Raw genomic sequence first — 24,035 nt, 5'->3', positions numbered from 1 at the left:
CATTCACTAATGTTAAAAGAGGAGAGTGGTAGCATAAAAGACATGCTGTACTATTTCGCACAAAATATTTCAGTAGTGACAACAATTCATGGTTACCATTCTAAAAAGGTTTGATTTTATACCTCAGGACTTAAATACAGTGCATCCAGAAAGTACTCACAGCACTTTGCTTTTTCCACATTTTAATTTACAGCCTTATTCCAAAATGGATTAAAAAAAACTTTTGTCCTCAAGATTCTACACACAAGACCAAGTTTTTTTTTTTTTTTTTTTTTAAGATTTTTGCAAATTTCTTAAAAAAATCATATGTACATAAGTATTCACAGCCTTTGCCGTGAAGCTCAAAACTGAGTTCAGGTGTATCCTGTTTCCACTGATCATCCTTGAGATGTTTTTACAGCTTAACTGGAGTCCACCTGGGGTAAATTCAGGTGATTGGACATGATTTGGAAAGACACACACCTGTCTACATATAAGGTCCCACAGTTGACAGTGCATGTCAGAGCACAAACCAAGCATGAAGTCAAAGGAATTGTCTGTAGACCTCAAAGACATGATTGTCTTGAGGCTCAAATCTGGGGAAGGGTACAGAAACATTTCTGCTGCTTTGAAGGTCCCAGTGAGCACAGTGGCCTCCATCATCCATCATCCAAGACTCTTAGAGCTGGCTGCCCATCTAAACTGAGCCATCAAGGTAGCCATCAAGGGCCTTAGTCAGGGAGATGACCAAGAACCTGATGGTGACTCTCTCAGAGTTCCAGCATTCCTCTGTGGAGAGAAGAGAACCTTCCAGAAGGACAACCATCTCTGCAGCAATCCACCAATCAGGCCTGTATGGCAGAGTAGCCAGACAGAAGCCACTGCTTAGTAAAAGGCACACAGCAGCCCACCTGGAGTTTACCAAAAGGCACCTGAAGGATTCTCAGACCATGAGAAACAAAATTCTCTGGTGTGATAAGATAAAGATTGAACTCTTTGACGTGAATGCCAGGCATCATGTTTGGAGGAAACCAGGCACCATCCCTACAGTGAAGCATGGTGGTGACAGCATCATGCTGTGGAGATGTTTTTCAGTGACAGGACCTTGAAGACGAGTTAGGATTAAGGGAAAGATGAATGCACCAATGTACAGAGACATCCTGGATAAAACCTGCTCCAGAGCGCTCTTGACTTCAAACTGGGGTGCGGTTCATCTTTTAGCAGGACAATGACCCTAAGCACACAGCCAAGATATCAAAGTTCAGGACAACTCTGTGAATGTCCTTGAGTGGCCCAGCCAGATTCCAGACCTGAATCCAATTGAACATCTCTGAAGAGATCTGGAAATGGCTGTGTAATGATGCTCCGCATTCAACCTGATGGAGCTTGAGAGGTGCTGCTAAAAGGAATGGGTAAAGAGATAGGTGCCCCACGCTTGTGGCATCATATTCAAGAAGACTTGAGGCTGCCAATGTATTTAGCAAAGGGTGTGAATGCTCCATGTGATTTCTTACTTTTTTGTTTTTAATAAATTTACAAAAATTTAAAAAAAAAACTTTTTCCATGTTGTCATTATGGGGTGTTGTGAGTAGATTTTTTTTTAGGGAAAAAATGATTTACTTTATGTTGGTATAAGCCTGTAACATAACAAAATGTGGAAAAAGTGAAGAGCTATGACTGCTTTCCAGATGCACCATATATCACTTATTACACTTAATACAGATGTTTATCTATTTGGGTTTGTTTCCAGTTTGTACAGAGAAGGGTCCTACCTAGTTAGAGCTGCCATGAGGTCACTGTTTTTCAGACATTCTGCCAGATTCACCACCACTGACTCCAATGTTAACAGTACCTCCATCACATAGCCCTGAAACACAAAGTTCCCGTTTCACCGACTGACCACAAACACCTCGGCAAACAAACATGTATCCTCACATGCAGCATAAATAAGGAGTAAGGACACAAAGTAATTGTCATAAATCCTGCAGATCTGTAATCCACACATGTAAATCTCCAGACACGGCTTCACATGACCAAGTTTGTCTGGCTGCATGCATATATGAGGAATACAAAATACTGTCTAAATATGATAAAAAAAATAAAAAAAACAATTCACAAGAATAATTTGTTGCCACATGAACCCTACAGCACATTCTGACTCTAAAATGACAAGTAACAGTTACAGCGTTTATAATTTACAGCATATCAAACAAACTCAATTGAAAATGAAAAATGATTAATAACACAGCCTGCAGGAGAAACACTTTCCTTTTAAAAAACTTAATTCAGGTCTGGCAGCATGTGCTGGTGCCACACGTCGCTGCATCCACCCCACTACTGAACCACCATGTGTCCTGAATGGCAACTACCCAGGCAGAAAACTGGTCCACAGCCATCTGTCGATCACAGGGTAGTGGAATCATGGCATCACCTTGGTCTTTTCCTGTTGCTGGGGTCCTCAACACTGAGACACATGCATGGTGGAGCATGCATAGATGCCAAACATGTCATAGCTGATGTTCCCTTAATGCCAGTGATACTCCTCCTCTGAGTCTCTCCAAGTAACCCCTTGTTTGACACAAAGTCATTCCAGCGGTATCCAAGGATCCTACTAGTTGTTACCTTAGGTCACTGGTTAATGTACCCAAGTCTCACAACTATACAGAAAGATCAAAATCACTAGGATCCGAAAGACTGTGTTCTCCTGCAATGGTATCAGCATAATCAAACACCTCTGTTCAGGGAGCTCATGACTCCATAAGCTCTTCCCAGGTGTCTCTTAATGTCAAAGGCTGAGGACCCAGAGATATGGATGTTCCTGCAGAGATAGGTGAATGACTCCACAGGTCTGACACTTTCACCACATTCAAATATACTTATGATGGCAGAGTCCAGGAAGTCACTGAAGGCCTGGAACTTAGTCTTGATGCAGGACAATCACAAACCTAGACAATCTCACTCCTTAGCTACTTTCTCAATGCTGAAATTAGGGCATTCACTGACTCCACAAAGATCACAGAATGTGTCCTTAGAGGTCAACGCTCAGTAAACCCTCCTTACCAACAAAGGTACTACCTCAAGCCCCTTTCACAGCGGGCCAACATAGAGTTGCATCATGTGGCGTCATGACAATGCAGAGTTTATGCAGCCTAACGCCACAATACGCTGAGGGATGTAAAGGGTGAGACAAAGGGTGACGCGAAACAAAGGCAAAAAATTAAACATGTTTAATTTTTTTAATTTAATTAAACATGTTTAATTTTTTTAAATTTAATTAAACATGTTTAATTTTTTGTGGATTTTCGGCGTAGACCACTGGATGCAGAATGGAAGTAGTTTTCACGCAAGTTGAGGCAACATTACACTTACGTAATGTGACTGTATTGCTACCCGACGCCAATTTATGATTCCTGCTGTACTCCATTGTTGCCGAGCTATAAATCATACAGGATTGTTGTTGAACTTTTTATACCGTTACACAATGCAGTAACTATACTGCTCAAAGAGCACATGTAAACAATTAAAAGAAAAAAAAAGCTCATTACAGACTGGCTGTAGTTCCTCTACGCTTTCACCTCAAAAAGAAAGATAAACAAGAACACACATCAGCGCACACACCTGCAGCGCAGCACAGGAAAAACAATAAACCAGAAGAGACATCAATCAATCAATCAATCAATTTTTTTATATAGCGCCAAATCACAACAAACAGTTGCCCCAAGGCGCTTTATATTGTAAGGCAAGGCCATACAATAATTATGTAAAACCCCAACGGTCAAAACGGCCCCCTGTGAGCAAGCACTTGGCTACAGTGGGAAGGAAAAACTCCCTTTTAACAGGAAGAAACCTCCAGCAGAACCAGGCTCAGGGAGGGGCAGTCTTCTGCTGGGACTGGTTGGGGCTGAGGGAGAGAACCAGGAAAAAGACATGCTGTGGAGGGGAGCAGAGATCGATCACTAATGATTAAATGCAGAGTGGTGCATACAGAGCAAAAAGAGAAAGAAACAGTGCATCATGGGAACCCCCCCAGCAGTCTACGTCTATAGCAGCATAACTAAGGGATGGTTCAGGGTCACCTGATCCAGCCCTAACTATAAGCTTTAGCAAAAAGGAAAGTTTTAAGCCTAATCTTAAAAGTAGAGAGGGTGTCTGTCTCCCTGATCTGAATTGGGAGCTGGTTCCACAGGAGAGGAGCCTGAAAGCTGAAGGCTCTGCCTCCCATTCTACTCTTACAAACCCTAGGAACTACAAGTAAGCCTGCAGTCTGAGAGCGAAGCGCTCTATTGGGGTGATATGGTACTACGAGGTCCCTAAGATAAGATGGGACCTGATTATTCAAAACCTTATAAGTAAGAAGAAGAATTTTAAATTCTATTCTAGAATTAACAGGAAGCCAATGAAGAGAGGCCAATATGGGTGAGATATGCTCTCTCCTTCTAGTCCCCGTCAGTACTCTAGCTGCAGCATTTTGAATTAACTGAAGGCTTTTTAGGGAACTTTTAGGACAACCTGATAATAATGAATTACAATAGTCCAGCCTAGAGGAAATAAATGCATGAATTAGTTTTTCAGCATCACTCTGAGACAAGACCTTTCTGATTTTAGAGATATTGCGTAAATGCAAAAAAGCAGTCCTACATATTTGTTTAATATGCGCTTTGAATGACATATCCTGATCAAAAATGACTCCAAGATTTCTCACAGTATTACTAGAGGTCAGGGTAATGCCATCCACAGTAAGGATCTGGTTAGACACCATGTTTCTAAGATTTGTGGGGCCAAGTACAATAACTTCAGTTTTATCTGAGTTTAAAAGCAGGAAATTAGAGGTCATCCATGTCTTTATGTCTGTAAGACAATCCTGCAGTTTAGCTAATTGGTGTGTGTCCTCTGGCTTCATGGATAGATAAAGCTGGGTATCATCTGCGTAACAATGAAAATTTAAGCAATACCGTCTAATAATACTGCCTAAGGGAAGCATGTATAAAGTGAATAAAATTGGTCCTAGCACAGAACCTTGTGGAACTCCATAATTAACTTTAGTCTGTGAAGAAGATTCCCCATTTACATGAACAAATTGTAATCTATTAGACAAATATGATTCAAACCACCGCAGCGCAGTGCCTTTAATACCTATGGCATGCTCTAATCTCTGTAATAAAATTTTATGGTCAACAGTATCAAAAGCAGCACTGAGGTCTAACAGAACAAGCACAGAGATGAGTCCACTGTCCGAGGCCATAAGAAGATCATTTGTAACCTTCACTAATGCTGTTTCTGTACTATGATGAATTCTAAAACCTGACTGAAACTCTTCAAATAGACCATTCCTCTGCAGATGATCAGTTAGCTGTTTTACAACTACCCTTTCAAGAATTTTTGAGAGAAAAGGAAGGTTGGAGATTGGCCTATAATTAGCTAAGATAGCTGGGTCAAGTGATGGCTTTTTAAGTAATGGTTTAATTACTGCCACCTTAAAAGCCTGTGGTACATAGCCAACTAACAAAGATAGATTGATCATATTTAAGATCGAAGCATTAAATAATGGTAGGGCTTCCTTGAGCAGCCTGGTAGGAATGGGGTCTAATAAACATGTTGATGGTTTGGATGAAGTAACTAATGAAAATAACTCAGACAGAACAATCGGAGAGAAAGAGTCCTAACCAAATACAGGCATCACTGAAAGCAGCCAAAGATAACGATACGTCTTTGGGATGGTTATGAGTAATTTTTTCTCTAATAGTTAAAATTTTGTTAGCAAAGAAAGTCATGAAGTCATTACTAGTTAAAGTTAATGGAATACTCAGCTCAATAGAGCTCTGACTCTTTGTCAGCCTGGCTACAGTGCTGAAAAGAAACCTGGGGTTGTTCTTATTTTCTTCAATTAGTGATGAGTAGAAAGATGTCCTAGCTTTACGGAGGGCTTTTTTATAGAGCAACAGACTCTTTTTCCAGGCTAAGTGAAGATCTTCTAAATTAGTGAGAAGCCATTTCCTCTCCAACTTACGGGTTATCTGCTTTAAGCTACGAGTTTGTGAGTTATACCACGGAGTCAGGCACTTCTGATTTAAAGCTCTCTTTTTTAGAGGAGCTACAGCATCCAAAGTTGTCTTCAATGAGGATGTAAAACTATTGACGAGATACTCTATCTCACTTACAGAGTTTAGGTAGCTACTCTGCACTGTGTTGGTATATGGCATTAGAGAACATAAAGAAGGAATCATATCCTTAAACCTAGTTACAGCGCTTTCTGAAAGACTTCTAGTGTAATGAAACTTATTCCCCACTGCTGGGTAGTCCATCAGAGTAAATGTAAATGTTATTAAGAAATGATCAGACAGAAGGGAGTTTTCAGGGAATACTGTTAAGTCTTCTATTTCCATACCATAAGTCAGAACAAGATCTAAGATATGATTAAAGTGGTGGGTGGACTCATTTACTTTTTGAGCAAAGCCAATAGAGTCTAATAATAGATTAAATGCAGTGTTGAGGCTGTCATTCTCAGCATCTGTGTGGATGTTAAAATCGCCCACTATAATTATCTTATCTGAGCTAAGCACTAAGTCAGACAAAAGGTCTGAAAATTCACAGAGAAACTCACAGTAACGACCAGGTGGACGATAGATAATAACAAATAAAACTGGTTTTTGGGACTTCCAATTTGGATGGACAAGACTAAGAGTCAAGCTTTCAAATGAATTAAAGCTCTGTCTGGGTTTTTGATTAATTAATAAGCTGGAATGGAAGATTGCTGCTAATCCTCCGCCCCGGCCCGTGCTACGAGCATTCTGACAGTTAGTGTGACTCGGGGGTGTTGACTCATTTAAACTAACATATTCATCCTGCTGTAACCAGGTTTCTGTAAGGCAGAATAAATCAATATGTTGATCAATTATATCATTTACCAACAGGGACTTAGAAGAGAGAGACCTAATGTTTAATAGACCACATTTAACTGTTTTAGTCTGTGGTGCAGTTGAAGGTGCTATATTTTTTTTTCTTTTTGAATTTTTATGCTTAAATAGATTTTTGCTGGTTATTGGTAGTCTGGGAGCAGGCACCGTCTCTACGGGGATGGGGTAATGAGGGGATGGCAGGGGGAGAGAAGCTGCAGAGAGGTGTGTAAGACTACAACTCTGCTTCCTGGTCCCAACCCTGGATAGTCACGGTTTGGAGGATTTAAGAAAATTGGCCAGATTTCTAGAAATGAGAGCTGCTCCATCCAAAGTGGGATGGATGCCGTCTCTCCTAACAAGACCAGGTTTTCCCCAGAAGCTTTGCCAATTATCTATGAAGCCCGCCTCATTTTTTGGACACCACTCAGACAGCCAGCAATTCAAGGAGAACATGCGGCTAAACATGTCACTCCCGGTCTGATTGGGGAGGGGCCCAGAGAAAACTACAGAGTCCGACATTGTTTTTGCAAAGTTACACACCGATTTAATGTTAATTTTAGTGACCTCCGATTGGCGTAACCGGGTGTCATTACTGCCGACGTGAATTACAATCTTACCAAATTTACGCTTAGCCTTAGCCAGCAGTTTCAAATTTCCTTCAATGTCGCCTGCTCTGGCCCCCGGAAGACAATTGACTATGGTTGCTGGTGTCGCTAACTTCACATTTCGCAAAACAGAGTCGCCAATAACCAGAGTTTGATCCTCGGCGGGTGTGTCGTCGAGTGGGGAAAAACGGTTAGAGATGTGAACGGGTTGGCGGTGTACACGGGGCTTCTGTTTAGGGCTACGCTTCCTCCTCACAGTCACCCAGTCAGCCTGCTTTCCCGGCTGCTCGGGATCTGCCAGGGGGTAACTAACGGCGGCTAAGCTACCTTGGTCCGCACCGACTACAGGGGCCTGGCTAGCTGTAGAATTTTCCACGGTGCGGAGCCGAGTCTCCAATTCGCCCAGCCTGGCCTCCAAAGCTACGAATAAGCTACACTTATTACAAGTACCGTTACTGCTAAAGGAGGCCGAGGAATAACTAAACATTTCACACCCAGAGCAGAAAAGTGCGGGAGAGACAGGAGAAGCCGCCATGCTAAATCGGCTAAGAGCTAGTAGCTACGCTAAGCTAGCGGATTCCTAAAAACACGCAAAGTGAATAATGTGTAAATAATTTAGAGGTGATTCAGCAGAAGGAGTGCTTTAGTTAAGGCACGTAAAGATTACACTGGGAAACAAATCGTAATCTAGATAACTAGATCAATCTAACTGCGCAGATTAATCAGCTAACAGATACAGAAAAACACCGCTGTGCTCCTGGAAATAATTAATTCTGACTTTTTCCAATGTATCAACTAGAGCTGGGTATCGATTCAAAGTTCAAGAATCGATTTGATTCCGATTCTTAAGATTCAGAATCTTTTTTTTTATTCGATCCAATCTGATATCGATTTGGGTTAGTGTTATTAAAAAACGTTTTTTGAGCGGTTACCTGATTGTCTAGTTATGCAACATATTAATACAAGTATTATATTGACATTTGACAGCAAATTAATGAAGTATTTAATAATGATGGCTAAAAGACTAATGGCATGGAACAATCCCCCTCCCAAAGATGCTGTTGAGCAGAATTACTGAACAGATCCAGGGCAGCCAAAAGAGGGTGCCAGGGGTCTCTACACCTGGTTCATTACTCCTGACACATATCTATGTTTCCATGTTTTGGCCTGATGCCTTGTTTCTTTTGGCATTAAAGTAAGGCTGTAACAAAGATAAAAAAAAAACTATGGCTTTACGTGACAAAATTTGGCCCTCAAAATGCAGGCAATAGTGTTCAGAGAGTTATAAATTTAAACTATTCCCCTACAAATACTCGTGTCTGCAGCAGCAGAACATTTCCAGCAAAAAATTTCCCACAGCCATGAGTGCTGGTGGAAAAGACTGACTGAAAAGTAAGCCCACACCAGAGAATCTTTGCACGCTTTCCCATGGAAAAGGCACGTTATGACGAACGGAAAAAAAAAACCCTACTGTATGAATTAAACATCATTGAATTCACACAGTCACGACTCTCTTTTCTTGCTCATAACAGACAAGAGTCCCGGTAGTCATGACTGACATTTTTAAATGGTTTTGACAGAGGTTGATGAATACATTTTGGACGCTTCTAAATCAGAACCAGCGGATCATTTCTCTAATCAATGTAGAGAACTGATCATTTTCACACCCTCGGAACCAGCGTGATGGGGCAACTGCAGCATAACTTTTCAGACATGCTGTTACAACGCTGGTGAATGGTGCATATATAGATATACACATTTTCGATCGTTGGATGTACGAATCGATCTGTGGTATTTAAAATGAGAATCAATTTAAAATTGGAGAATCAATATTTTTAACCCAGCACTAATATCAACTCCATTTGCGTGTCCAGGCAGTCTGTTGGAACCAATCTTCGCCACCCTGCTATGCGCAACTGATGCAGACATTCCTGCATGTTAGATATGCATACTATGTTAGATATGCATATGCAACTCTATGCAGGCCCGGTGTGAAAGGGGCTTCAGCCTCTGTTTTCAACAATGCCACTCAATACCTAGGCAGGCCATGCATCATCAAAAAGTGAGGAGCAAAAAAAAAACAAAAACAAAAAAAAAACCCCACAATGAACCTTTACATCTATTTTTATGTGGTGCTAATGGTTATGCACTTTTACATCAACTCATTGCTTGCTTTAATAGTTGTGCAGCTCAGTAGTCAAGTTGGATTTGCCTGGTTATTGTGTACTTTGTATTAGTAGCGACTGAATGTTTAGTGGTTTTAAGATGCTCACTTTACTGATTGTTTTAAACAGTTGCTTCATTCAGCAATACTGAGGTGTTGGGTGTGATGTGAGGTTTACTTGGTTACCAACAACAGCCTAAACAGGCTACCTACAAATTTGCTTCACAATGCTGCTGTATACAATATATAATCGATACTTAGCAGAATCTCCTGTTCTCACCCCTCACCTGCACCTCATCTCCATGCTCTCCTACGACCTCAACGAGCCGCGAGACCAAATCAGAGACAGCGTGGTTGTTGATGGGCTGTTTCAGGGCTCTGAAGATCTGGAAAGAACGGCCAGCATAATGGCGCGAGGAGCTGCACAGAGCTGTCTGTAAGGCCACGTCGCTCAGCTGCTGCTCCAGGTGGAAGTCTGTGTGAATGCACAGGTGAAAAGACACACAGAGAAACATGCTGTAAAACATTGTCACTATGGAAAAACACAATGCTGCCTATTATCAGATGCAGATAACACCCATTAAGGTTTGACTTACACGTAATATTAAACCATCAATATATTATTGCTACATCTTCCTGGAGACTAATTTACCATATTTTCTGGAAGATGTCACATTTTTTGTTTGTTTGTTGTTTTTTATACTTGTTTGGCTGCCCCTGCAAATTACATTCCAAAGCAACTTATACATTTAAAAAATCTGCATGATTATTGGCTTCCTTCCACTTCCTGGTTGTGGTCAAAATACAAGCTTGAGGGTTGCCGCTTGGTTACGATTGCAGGAATTTGTGTAACACTAGCAGGAATTTGGAGTTGAAGAGTGGTTTCTCACCTGACTTGGACTCCTTAAAGACAGAGATAACGTGCCGTAAGAAGTTGGAGAGCTGCTCTGTGCTTTTGGAGTTGAGGTTCTTTGGTGTGATGTCCTCATGTACCCACAGTGGCCCATAGGCTCTGAGCAATGACAACACAGTACTCCAGGCACTGTATTCCCGCCACCAGTTGCACCACATATACGTTACACAAGCACTTGTACAGTGCACGCATCAGTGTTCACAACACAGACTTCCACACATACGCATGCATGCCCGCACACATGCACACACACTGACAGAAAATTCATCCACCAAAATCTGGGATATGTACCTTGTGGAGAGGAACTCAATAAGCTTGTGTGTCTTCTCATCCGTCTCATTTGGTGCGTCTTCGAGGTCCTCCAGGTCATCAGGGGTTCCAAGTGGCAAATTTCCAACACTGCCTGCAGTGCTGCCACCAGCCAGACTGGTAGAGGAAGAGTTAGAAGTGGAGCTAAGACCGGAATCCCCCACTGGAGACGTCTGCCACTCACGCAGGAAGTCAGGTGTATCTAAAAGAACATTCAGTATATTAAGATGAAGTGCAGCAACTACACCATATTATATATATATATATATATATATATATATATATATATATATATATATGAAAAGAGAGAGAGAGCAACTTTTTGTATTCATCTCTGTGTTTTTGCGTGTGTAAAATGACTGAACAATTATTTACATGCAATGAGCAACTGGAACAGGATTGATCAACATGAGAATAGAGCAGGTGATATACATTTTCCACTTACGTGACTGCTGGTACTCAGTGTGGTAGCTGGACTTTACGGTGAGAGTCTTGTTGTCGCTAATCTCTCTGGTCAACATCAACACTGAAGCTATTACCTAGAAAACAAACAAAGACATTCTTTAACAGAAGAGAAATTTGGCAAATTTGGCATTTATGGGTGTATGAATTTGTTTTCTTTGAGAAAAGCTTTCATTCACACATCATTCTGAAAAGGTTAGTGTTACATAATTTAAAGGTATAATTCTTTACACTGTTCAAGAGCAAAACACTTCCCAAAACCTTACATATGGCATAATTTCTGCTCATAAAATGGGTCCTGAGGCCCATCAGGGCAGTGCTTACCCCAGATACCAATCCATGAAGCAAATGATATAAGGTTTATATTTAGCCGATGTGATCTCCACCTATAACACTGTATCACAAGATAATTGCTTCACTTCATACTGGACTAATTATACGAGGTCTTTTAGATAAGAAACCGACACTTTTTTTTTTTTTTAACTATATGGATTTGAATGACGTGCGATTACACCAATCATGCTTGAACCCTCGTGCGCATGCATGAGTTTTATCACGCGTGTTGGTGACGTCATTTCCCTGTGGGCAGGCCTTGAGTGAGATGTGGTCCCGCCCTCTCGGCTGAATTCGTTTGTTTCACACGCTGCTCGAGACGGCGCGCGCTGCTTTATCAAAATTTTTTCTGGACCTGTGAGGACTATCCGAGTGGACACTATTCGAGAAATTAAGTTGGTTTTCGGTGAAAAGTTTAACGGCTGATGAGAGATTATGGGGTGTTTCTGTCGCTGTAAGGACTTCCCACGGAGCGGGACGTCGACCTGAAAACATCCTAATTTAAGGCTCTGTTGACCCAGGACGTCGTGAGAGAACAGAGAAGATTCAGAAGAGGCCAGCATGAGGACTTTATGTGGACAATCCACTGTTTAAGGACATTTTTTAATGAAAGACGTGCATGCAAATTCGCCGAGTCGTCACGGAAACAACTCGGCGAATTTGCATGCACGTCTTTCTGTGTGCGCCGCGACAGGAAAAACACCTCCGTGTTGAAAACCATTTGTAAAATTCAGGCGGCTTTTGATGGCTTTCAAAAGTGGGTAACTGAGAAATTGTTTAACAGCTTGGGAATGTTCCAACTTGCCCGTTAAGGTTTCCAACGGAGGTGTTTTTCCTGTCGCGACCCCCCGCGGTCGGGTCCGGCCCGACATGCGACTCTGCCTGCACGTTCTTTCATTACAAAATGTCCGTTAACAATGGAATGTCCGAATAAACTCCTCATGCCGACTTCTTCTGAAAGTTCTCTGTTCTCTGATGACTTCCTGGGTCAACAGAGCCTGAAATGTGGAAGTTTTCAACTTGAAACGGCGAGACGCTGCCGCCTCGAAGCGCAGATCGCCATCAGGCGCCATGGGCCGTCCTTACGGCGACACTATCAGACCAAAATCTCTCATCAGCCGTTAAAATTTTTACTGAAAACCAGCTGAATTTATCGAATGGTGTCCACTCAGTTGTGCCTTACAGCTTTTGAAAAAATTTTTATTGAACAAAGCAGCAGTCTCTGAGCCATTCCTAAACAATGAAAAAATTGACGAGAGGGTGGGCCACTCCTCACTCAAAGACTGCCCACAGGCGAATGACGTAACTGACAGGCGTGAAAAAACTCTCACATGCCCACGAGGGTTCAAGCATGTCTGATGTAATCACACGTGATTTAAATCCATATGGTTTTTGAAAAAAATAATAAGGTCAAATACTTTTCTAATAGACCTCGTATATGAGGACTGTTTCACTGTGTCGCATCGTTTCATAAAAGCGCTCTCTTGCGCGAGAGAGAGATTTTTTATTTTGAGGAGTCTGAGTCTCCTTAAAATAAACCCGCTCTCTCTCCTCTATCAGGCTCCGTAAAATAAAATAAAATAAACCCGCTCTCTCTCCTCTATTAGACTCCTTAAAATAAAATAAAATAAACCCGCTCTCTCGCGCGCGCACGCTCTCCCTCCCTCTCTCCCTCCCTCTCTCCCTCCCTCTCCCCCTCCCTCTCCCTCTCTGTGTCTAATCAGTGCTGCGACTCTTTAAAATAAACGTGCACTCGCTGCATGTCGGTGCGCTAAGCAAACGCCCTGATCGATCTGTCTGATCAAAGCTGAAAAGAGCTGTGACTCTAAAATAAACGTGCACTCGCTGCATAAAAAAAAAAATAAATAAATAAATAAATAAAAAATAAATAATAATAATAATGGTAAATGACTCCGTTTTTGAGCCGCACCACACCATGCAGTAGAGAACAGAGTGCACTTCCACAGAGGCAGAAAATAGCACTGAAACTGGTGCAGCATGGCACACGCGACTGTGTGCACACATTAAAACGCGAACACACGCAGCTGCAAGTATGAACGAACACTGTTAAAGGCTGAGTACGCGCGTATTACGGCCGTATTTAAATGAAACACAACACTGCAATGACCAGCTCTACGAATACGCCACTGTGAAAGCCCCAAAAGGTACTCCTGGCATTAATGTTTTTTTTGCATTCTTACCCCCCCCACGGATTTGGACGTTTCACAAAATCGAACCCCAGGACTGTCAAATCTCATCCCTGTTCATCTGCATTGTTTCAGTCCACCAAGATGTAAACGTGTAGTGGCTTAGAAAGTAACCTGCATCAGACTGGTGCCCAATCCAGGGGGAATAGCAGACTCATCCATTTCACACTACAGAATCCAAGGAAAGCACTGGCACCAATGAGCCTCAGGGCCTGTATAACATTTACTTCATTTATTCCATAGAGCCACGTGGGTTGCAGCCTAGTAACTGTTAAGAACAGGAAAATCAGAAATGTCAGAAATATTCCCTGTAAAATAAGAAAAATAAAAAGTAAGGAACAATATAGAAAATAAATAAATAAAAACACTGCATACACCTTCCCCAAGGCTGCACAAAGGAAACACAATTTCCCTTTAGTCAAATGTTGCATGACATAACTGTGAATTAAGGCTGAATCTCAATTCTACCCCTAGGCCCTTCCCCTTCCCCCTCCATTTTGCGTGGGCACGAGAGACAGAGGGGTGTCTCAATTCTCTTTTTGGAGCGAGACGGAGGGGTAGGTGGAGGGCTACAAACCCCTTCAAATGGAGTGAATCTGGATGCACCTCCTCACCAGCTTACCGCTGTCTCCAAAGAAACAAACATGGCGCCCAGAGCCGCACAAATGAAAGCGGCTTTCATTACATATTACGCTGTTTAGAATGTTTTAACTTGCCAAAATCTTTACAGGCAATTGTCTATGACAGCAACGTGTATGCTGCTGGATGCATGTTGCGTATATTGTCGTTCTGAAGAATATCTTAACTTTGCTCGTGCACTGAGGCGTTATAATGCATATACACACGAACGCTACGATAAGACACTTTTATATCTCACAATGGAGAAAATCATGATAAAGGATAAGCACGTTAATTTGTATGTTCATAAACCTTTGGATAATAGCGATTCCTGCTGTTGGATTTCAAGGTCTGTAACACGCGTGTGTATTTTGTAAACAAAGAGGGAGCCCTGAGCACACTCGTCTCCTAATAAGCTTTTAGGCAGAAAATTTCATCAATGGGAATAAGTTGGAAAATATATACACACACATGTACGAGGTCTGTCAATAAAGTATAGGTCCTTTTTATTTTTTTCCAAAACTATATGGATTTCATTCATATGTTTTTACGTCAGACATGCTTGAACCCTCGTGCGCATGCGTGAGTTTTTCCATGCCTGTCGGTGACATCATTCGCCTGTGAGCACTCCTTGTGGGAGGAGTCGTCCAGCCCCTCGTCGGAATTCCTTTGTCTGAGAAGTTGCTGAGAGACTGGCGCTTTGTTTGATCAAAATTTTTTCTAAACCTGTGAGACACATTGAAGTGGACACGGTTCGAAAAATTAAGCTGGTTTTCGGTGAAAATTTTAACGGCTGATGAGAGATTTTGAGGTGATACTGTCGCTTTAAGGACTTCCCACGGTGCGAAACGTCGTGCAGCGCTCTCAGGCGCCGTCGTGAGCCTGTTTCAAGCTGAAAACCTCCACATTTCAGGCTCTATTGATCCAGGACGTCTTGAGAGAACAGAGAAGTTTCAGAAGAAGTCGGTTTCAGCATTTTATCCGGATATTCCACTGTTAAAGGAGATTTTTTTTAATGAAAGACGTGCGGGCGGATTGCAGCGTCGGCTCGCAGCCGCCACGACGCTCCACCACAGGAAAAACACCTCTGTTGGAAGCCTTAAGGACAAGTTGGAACATGTCCAGTTGTTAAACAATTTCTCATATACTCACTCCACTGAAAGCCATCAAAAGCCGCCTGGATTTTACAAATGGTTATCAACTTGGAGGTGTTTTTCCTGTGCCGCCGCACTGCGCCGGCTGTGTCCCGACGCGCGGACCCATCCGCACGTCTTTCATTAAAAAAAATCTCCTTTAACAGTGGAATATCCGGATAAAATGCTGAAACCGACTTCTTCTGAAACTTCTCTGTTCTCTCACGACGTCCTGGATCAATAGAGCCTGAAATGTGGAGGTTTTCAGCTTGAAACAGGCTGACGACAGCGCCTGAGGGCGCTGCGTGACGTCTCGCACCGTGGGAAGTCCTTAAAGCGACAGTATCACCTCAAAATCTCTCATCAGCCGTTAAAATTTTCACTGAAAACCAGCTTAATTTTTCGAACCATGTCCACTTCGATGTGTCTCACAGGTTTAGAAAAAATTTTGATCAAACAAAGCGCCAGTCTCTCAGCAACTTCTCAGACAAAGGAATTCTGACGAGCGGCTGGACAACTCCTCTCACAAGGAGTGCTCACAGGCGAATGACGTCACCGACAGGCGTGGAAAAACTCACGCATGCGCACGAGGGTTCTAGCATGTCTTACGTAAAAACATATGAATGAAATCCATATAGTTTTTGAAAAAAATAAAAAGGACCTATAATTTATTGACAGCCTTCGTATATGTGTAACACATAACCTGATGTCCTAATAGACTGCTATTATTTGTCAAGGAAATTTCTAAAGGAAATAGTGTTGGATGCAAAAAATGGGAGAATTTGAAGAAGAAATACAGTGGGGAAAATAAGTATTTGACCCCCTGTCAGTTTTGCAGGTTTTCCCACCTACAAAGAATGTAGAAGTCTGCAATTTTTATCATAGGTACACCTCAACTGTGAGAGCTAGAATTTAAAAAAAATCCAGAAAATCACACTGTATGATTTTTAAATAATTAATTTGCATTTTATTGCATAAAATAAGTATTTTACGGCCTACCAACCAGCAAGAATTCTGGCTCTCACAGATCTGTTAATTTTTCTTTAAGAAGTCCTCTTATTTTGCACTCTTTACCTGTATTAACTGCACCTGTTTGAACTTGTTACCTGTATAAAAGACACCTGTTCACACACTCAATCAATCACACTCCAACCTGTCCACCATAGCCAGGACAAAGAGCTGTCTAAGGACACCAGGGACAAAACTGTAGACCTGCACAAGGCTGGGATGGACTACAGGACAACAGGCATGCAGCTTGGCAGAAGACAACAAGTGTTATGATTATTTATTAGAAAGTGGAAGAAACACAAGATGACTGTCAGTCTGGGATTCCATGCAAGCCCTCACTTTGTGGGGTAAGGATGATTCTGAGAAAGCTTAGAACTACACAGGAGGACCTGGTCAATGACCTGGTCGGTTCGCAGAGGAGCTAAACAGCTACTTTAACTGTTTTGGCTCCTCTACACCTGCTCCCCCGCCTGCTCCTGGCCCCCCACATGTCTCCAGCAGCCAGCCCTCCAGTCCCTCTGACCCACCACCTTCTACCCCCTGGTCACCTTCACTGCACCCCAGACCTTGTCCCCCCGCGGCTGTATTCAGCACCAGCCCACCTCAGCTCACACCCCAGCTCCCCCCTCCCCTCACTGTAACTCCAACTGAGGTGAGAGGCCAGCTCCTGCAGCTGAAGCAGAGGAAAGCAGCAGGACCTGATGGGATCTCCCCGAGGCTGCTGAGGACCTGTGCAGATGAGCTCTGTGAGGTCCTCACCCACATCTTCAACATGAGCCTCAGCCTGGGGGTGGTCCCCACCCTGTGGAAGACCTCCTGTGTGGTCCCGGTTCCCAAAACACTGCACGCCAAGGAACCGGCCCACTACAGACCAGTTGCCCTGACCTCCCACCTCATGAAGACCATGGAACGGCTCGTCCTGTCTCACCTCCGCACCGTGATGAGCGACACCCGGGACCCACTGCAGTTCGCCTAAAGGCCCAACATCGGGGTAGATGATGCTGTCATCTACCTACTGCAACGAGTGCTCACACACCTGGAGACCAGCGGGAGCGCTGTGAGAGTCATGTTCTTTGATTTCTCCAGCGCTTTTAACACTATCAGACTGGCACTGCTGAGGGGGAAACTGGAGGACACTGGTGTGGATGGACACCTCGCTGCCTGGACCATCGACTACCTCACTGACCGCCCACAGTACGTGCGGCTGTCAGTCTGAGGTGGTAAGGTGCAGCCCCGGGGCCCCCCAGGGCACTGTCCTCTCGCCTTTCCTCTTCACCCTCTACACCTCGGACTTCACCTACAACACGGACAGCTGCCACCTCCAGAAGTTCTCTGATGACTCTGTCATTGTAGGTCGTGTGTCTAAGGGGAACGAGCTGGAGTACCGGTCGGTCATCACAGACTTTGTGGACTGGTGTGAGCGCAACCACTTGTGTCTTAACACCAGTAAGACGAAGGAGATGGTGATCGACTTCAGGAGGAAACCACCACCTCACCCACCAGTGAACATTCAGGGGGAGGACATAAAGACTGTGGACAGTCTCAAATACCTGGGTGTTTACCTCAACAGCAAACTGGACTGAACTCACAACACCGACGCCCTGTACAAAAAAGGTCAGAGTCGCCTCCACCTCCTGAGGAGACTGAGATCCTTTGGAGTGAGCAGGCCTCTGCTTAACACCTTCTACAACTCTGTCGTAGCTTCAGCTCTCCTCTATGCTGTTGTCTATTGGGCCCCGGGCAGCACAGAGCGGGAGAAAAAGAGACTGAGCAAGCTGGTCAGGAAGTCTGGCTCTGTCCTGGGCTGTCCTCTGGAGTCTCTGGAGGAGGTGGCAGAGAGGAGGGTGTTAACCAAGTTCAAATCCATAATGGACAACTCCTCTCACCCTCTGCACCGGACTGTAGTGGAGCTGTCCAGCTCGTTCAGTGACAGACTGAGACACCCTCAGTGCAAGAAGGAACAATACCGCAGGTCATTCCTCCTTGCTGCGGTCAGGCTGTACAATAACACTGTGAAATAACCACATGCAATATGTCCACAAATCACGTGCAATATTATTAATATGTCCACATATCATGTGCAATAACAACTCGTTTACAAATCCCTGCACTGTCACCTTATCACATCTGAACTCCATTTCACATATTGTAAAGAAGATGCTCCTATCTCTTTTTCAATCCCAATCATATATATATATATATACATACATACATATATATATACATATACATACATACATATATATATATACATATACATACATACATACTCTATTTCTACCTCATTTCTTATGTTTTGTACTGTTACAAGTATTATTATTGCTTATCCTTGCACATGCTGTTCAATGAACATTTTCCTCTACTTGCACCCACCTTGTTTGTTGTCTTAAGAGCTGACGTAACATGTGAATTTCTCTTCTGTGAGATCAATAAAGTTTATCTACCTGAAGAGAGCTGGGACCACAATCACAAAGATTACATTAGTAACACATGATGCTGTCATGGTTTAAAATCCTGCAGGGCAGCAAGGTCCCCCTGCTCAAGCCAGAGGATGAGAACAACCCAAAGAAAACCATCCCAACCGTGAAGCATGGGGGTGGAAACATCATACTCTGGGGGTGCTCTTCTACAAAGGTGCCAGGACGAATGCACCGTATTGAAGGGAGGATGGATGGGGTCATGTATTACGAGATTTTGGCACATCCTCCTTCCCTCAGTAAGAGCATTGAAGATGGGTCATGGCTGGGTCTTCCAGCATGACAATGACCCCAAACACACAGCCAGGGCAACTAAGGAGGGGCTCTGTAAGAAGCATTTCAAGGTCCTGGAGTGGCCTGGCCAGTCTCCAGACCTGAACTCAATAGAAAATCTTTGGAGGGAGCTGAAACTCAAAACCTGAAAGATTTGGAGAAGATCTGTATGGAGGAGTGGACCAAAATCCCTGCAGCAGTGTGTGCAAACTTGGTCAAGAACTACAGGAAACGTCTGACCTCTGTAATGGCAGACAAATGTTTCTGTACCAATTGTTAAGCTCTGTTTTTCTAGGGGTCAAGTACTTATTTTATGCAACAAATTAATTAATTATTTAAAAATCATACAATGTGATTTACTGGATTTTTTTTAAGAATCTGTCTCTCACAGTTGAAGTGTACCTACGATAAAAATTACAGACCTCTCCATTCTTTGTAGGTGGGAAAACCTGCAAAACTGACAGGGGGTCAAATACTTATTTTCCCCACTGTATAAGGTTAACAGAACTAGATGCAGCCCATAACATACAGACAGGTGCTGCTCATATAATTAGAATATCATGAAAAAAGTTGAATTATTTCAGTATTATTTATTTAGTATTTATTCCATTCAAAAAGTGAAATTTGTATAATGTATACATTCATTCCCCACAGACTGATATATTTATTTTAATTAGTAAATCAATTCATGACTAATTATTATCAGTATTAACATCGATTACGAATTAATTAATTATTAATACTATTAATTACTATTATAAATTACGAATAAATTAAATTAATTATTAATACCACAAAATTCTCCGACATGATTGCAATGCATCGAAGAAATCTGCGACTTCTTCTATTTCTTTGCATTTACGTAGAAAGGCGAGAAAACAAAACGAGCAAACAGGCTACTGCAACAAGTTTCGCTTCGGTTGCCATGTTGACAGACAGTGAAGACGGCAGTTTGAGACGGGCAGCTTTTTTTTCCCCCCTAAGGCGGAGGGGTGTCTCAATTCATAGGGCTAGAGGCATACCCCTTCATCTTACCCCTTGTTTTAAAGGGATAGGCATAGGGGTAGGGCCAAGGGGAAGGGGTACAAAAGAGAATTGAGATTGGGCCGAAGTAATCATCAAAATGATCTTTTTTAGAACTACTGGCTAACCGTGATTTAGCTAAAATGCACTCAAGCTGATACAGGAATTACATCAAATTGTTCGTGTAACACCGTTGCCTCACAGGAGGAAGGTCCCAGGTTAGTTTCCAACCTGATCCTGTGTGTGTGGAGCTTGCATGTTCTCCCTGTCCTTGTGCGAGTTCCGTCCAAGTGCTCCAAAGACATGCAGGTTAGGTGAAGTGGTGACTCTCAGTGCCCGTAGGCGTGAGTGAGTGTGTCTATGTGTGTGTTGGCCCTGTGACAGACCGGCGGCTTCCCCAGCATGTACCCCACCTCTCACCAAATGACCGCTGTGATAGGGTTCCATCCCCCGCTCCCAATGAACCCCTCAGCACAAAAGTGACAGTGCAACACTGTTGTATTGTTAAGACAAAAACAGCACCCTCAGACTGAAATGGAGGATTTTGAAGGTGATGTCTGAAATGATTATGAAAGACTGTCCTTATTTTAATAAAGTACAATAAATAAATTATATATATATATATATATATATATATATTTTTTTTTTTTTCTCAATTCAATTCAGTTCAATTTAATCACCTTATAATGCGCCAAATCGGAACAATTCAATATAAAAATTAAATAAATAATTAAAAATTAATACAAAATTCAAATACATAATTAAAAACAGAAGTAAAAGAATAAAACAGATAAAAAATAAAGACTATTCATAAGAAAGAGAATAAAAATGGGTTTTAAGTCTTCACTTAAAAATGTCCACGGACTCCGACTGCCTCACGGTCGCAGGAAGACCGTTCCACAGGGTGGGTGCACGTGTGTGTGTGTGTACACACACACACACACACACACACACACACACACACACACACACACACACACACACACACACACACACACTACTGATGATCATAATAATCCGCAAGTGAAAATGTTGCTTGACAAAATGAGCTGTTTGTTTTTGGGTCCATGTTGTAATAAATTCTGACCTGAAAGTTGTTGTTGCAGGAGAGGGCAATGAGGAGGTGGAGAAGGAGGCGTTTACTGTGTTCATAGACTTCTGGTCTATAGTGGTCCAGACCTAGTCCAAAAGAAAATGCACACAGGACGACAAAAAGCAGAATTATTTTTCAACTGAATCAAGGACAGACAATATGTTTATCAACAGGTCTAATGTATTCAACAAAATCTTGAATCACAAGCACATACATTTTTATTTTTGTTAAATTTCACAGGGAAAGAGCAAAACTGTAACGTGTAGTGATTGTGTGTTGCGGTTTTATACCCAAGAAGAGGGCATGGAGTAAAAGGGGCAGATGTAATGCCCAGTCCTCTCTCACACTGTGATCCACCACCATTTCAGTCATGAAGATCACTGCAATGTTACACCTGAGGACACACAAATGTACTGAGTGCTCAATGTGACAACAAACCATGCATGCATTGTCCATAGGCAGTGGGCATAGTCTGGGTTCAAGTCCTTGGGTCAATTGGTCCTGTCCTTTGATAAGTCCGTATAAGGTGGCAGAGGAAACAAAGGTCCTGCTTGAATTAGTTTGAAAACATTTTCCAAAGGGAGTGCTGTACATTTAGAAATAAAGTGACATCCTTTAAGACAGCTGTTCACGACATCATAATACGATGTGATTGCAATACTGCCTCAGCATCATGCAGAAATGTATTCTGGAAGAAACACATAACACGGTGTACACGTTACGGTGTGCACCTCTAGAGAAGCAGGAGATGCACAGGTTGACCCATCGGTGGTAGAAGGACTCAAAGTAGAGTTAGAATGAGACAGAAATAAATATGTAACAAGGCTTTGTTTTATTAGAACTCAAACTTCTAAGGTGTGCACAATACAATTATTTCTCATGTTTGTGTGCACGTCATAAGAGTTTGCGCTGTGCCAAATTGCTAACCATGCACAAAGAATGGAGATACAAAATAACACCCTGTGTGATATATGTTATTAGTGGGTGTCCAATCGCCCTATTTACGTATCCCATAATCCCTTGCGTGCCAGAGAGACGCTGCAGTCAAAACAACATAGAGAATCCACATGATGACAATTGTAAATGAATATTATACTACAAAAATGTAATTTTTTTATGCTTTTCATCACGTTAATAAGAGACTGCTGCATGATACCCTGTAAACTTGCTAAAACAATTATAACAAATAATCTGTGTCTGTTACGTTTAATCTGCGTGGAATTTAATAAACGGAAACCTAATTTCAGACATATTATATATTAGTCTGGAACAAAGAGGACAAACAGTGTTGTAAAGAACAATAATCAGGACGTTAAAGAGCAAACTTCACTTTCCCCAAGAACGACATGATCAGGAAGCGAGCGTAGCTCACAGCAGCTCCCATTGAAAATAACGGAGAGACAGCCTGTGATTCTCGCATGTTTACATAAAACAAACGCAATAACAACATCTATAAACCCAGAGAATATATTCATGAGAGTTTTAGGCACAATATAAAAACAGTTTTATGTTGCGATGTTAATGGTGTTGTCCGTGTGCAGCGGTTAAAGTGAAGCCCGATCAGAGCGTCTCAATGTAGTTCTCAATGTTACTGAGATCTCGCAGTGCGGCGACCTCTTCGAAGTTTTGCGAGATTTGAAATGTCAATAGGGTGAATTTAAATCATAACAATCACAAAATACATTTATTGAGCACAGAATAGATTTTTGTTTGCCAAGAGGGAAGTGTGCATGTGAACCAGCACGACAAATTACTTTTCTACTGAGTTACCACTAATACAGTTTCATTATTTAAAAATATAAACATCAAATTGTATTAAATCTTTGTTGAGCAAACAAAGGATACATCAGGTAGATTCTTCATGGCCCAATATAGTGGGGCAGTATAGCAAAATAATTGTGCATTCTGTGATAAAGGCATCAAATTTGGCACACATACGTATTCTAAATTAACTAATGTTTATTTCCAGATATGGAGCCATCCTGGAGCCATGCGCGCATTTTGGTGGGGGATGGGGGGACATGTCCCCCCCACCTTTTCAACCAGGGGGGACAGAATCAATCAATCAATCAATTTTTTTTTTTATATAGCGCCAAATCACAACAAACAGTTGCCCCAAGGCGCTTTATATTGTAAGGCAAGGCCATACAATAATGATGTAAAACCCCAACGGTCAAAACGACCCCCTGTGAGCAAGCACTTGGCTACAGTGGGAAGGAAAAACTCCCTTTTAACAGGAAGAAACCTCCAGCAGAACCAGGCTCAGGGAGGGGCAGTCTTCTGCTGGGACTGGTTGGGGCTGAGGGAGAGAACCAGGAAAAAGACATGCTGTGGAGGGGAGCAGAGATCGATCACTAATGATTAAATGCAGAGTGGTGCATACAGAGCAAAAAGAGAAAGAAACAGTGCATCATGGGAACCCCCCAGCAGTCTACGTCTATAGCAGCATAACTAAGGGATGGTTCAGGGTCACCTGATCCAGCCCTAACTATAAGCTTTAGCAAAAAGGAAAGTTTTAAGCCTAATCTTAAAAGTAGAGAGG

General features: G+C 42.3%; 1 protein-coding gene across 7 annotated transcripts in view; it reads right to left on the bottom strand.

Moving 5' to 3' along the window:
• fryb (furry homolog b (Drosophila)) overlaps positions 1 to 24,035 on the bottom strand; it is a 209,896-nt gene that overhangs the window by 37,903 nt on the left and 147,958 nt on the right. For 5 of the 7 annotated variants that reach the window (XM_034178228.1, XM_034178230.1, XM_034178229.1 and 2 more), the window contains exons 39-45: positions 21,784 to 21,887; positions 21,488 to 21,579; positions 11,312 to 11,405; positions 10,849 to 11,068; positions 10,535 to 10,686; positions 9,932 to 10,119; positions 1,752 to 1,846 (exon numbers count right to left, since the gene is read on the bottom strand). In XM_034178228.1, the coding sequence (XP_034034119.1) occupies positions 1,752 to 1,846; positions 9,932 to 10,119; positions 10,535 to 10,686; positions 10,849 to 11,068; positions 11,312 to 11,405; positions 21,488 to 21,579; positions 21,784 to 21,887 (945 nt within the window). The remainder of the gene's footprint in view (positions 1 to 1,751; positions 1,847 to 9,931; positions 10,120 to 10,534; positions 10,687 to 10,848; positions 11,069 to 11,311; positions 11,406 to 21,487; positions 21,580 to 21,783; positions 21,888 to 24,035) is intronic. The other 2 variants (XM_034178231.1, XM_034178234.1) reach the window with 1 other exon arrangement.

The sequence above is a fragment of the Thalassophryne amazonica genome, chromosome 9 (genome assembly GCF_902500255.1).
Source record: "Thalassophryne amazonica chromosome 9, fThaAma1.1, whole genome shotgun sequence".
Taxonomy (NCBI): Eukaryota; Metazoa; Chordata; class Actinopteri; order Batrachoidiformes; family Batrachoididae; genus Thalassophryne; species Thalassophryne amazonica.
The sequence above is the reverse complement of the archived record's forward strand: the minus strand, read 5'-3'. Positions and strand labels throughout refer to the sequence as shown.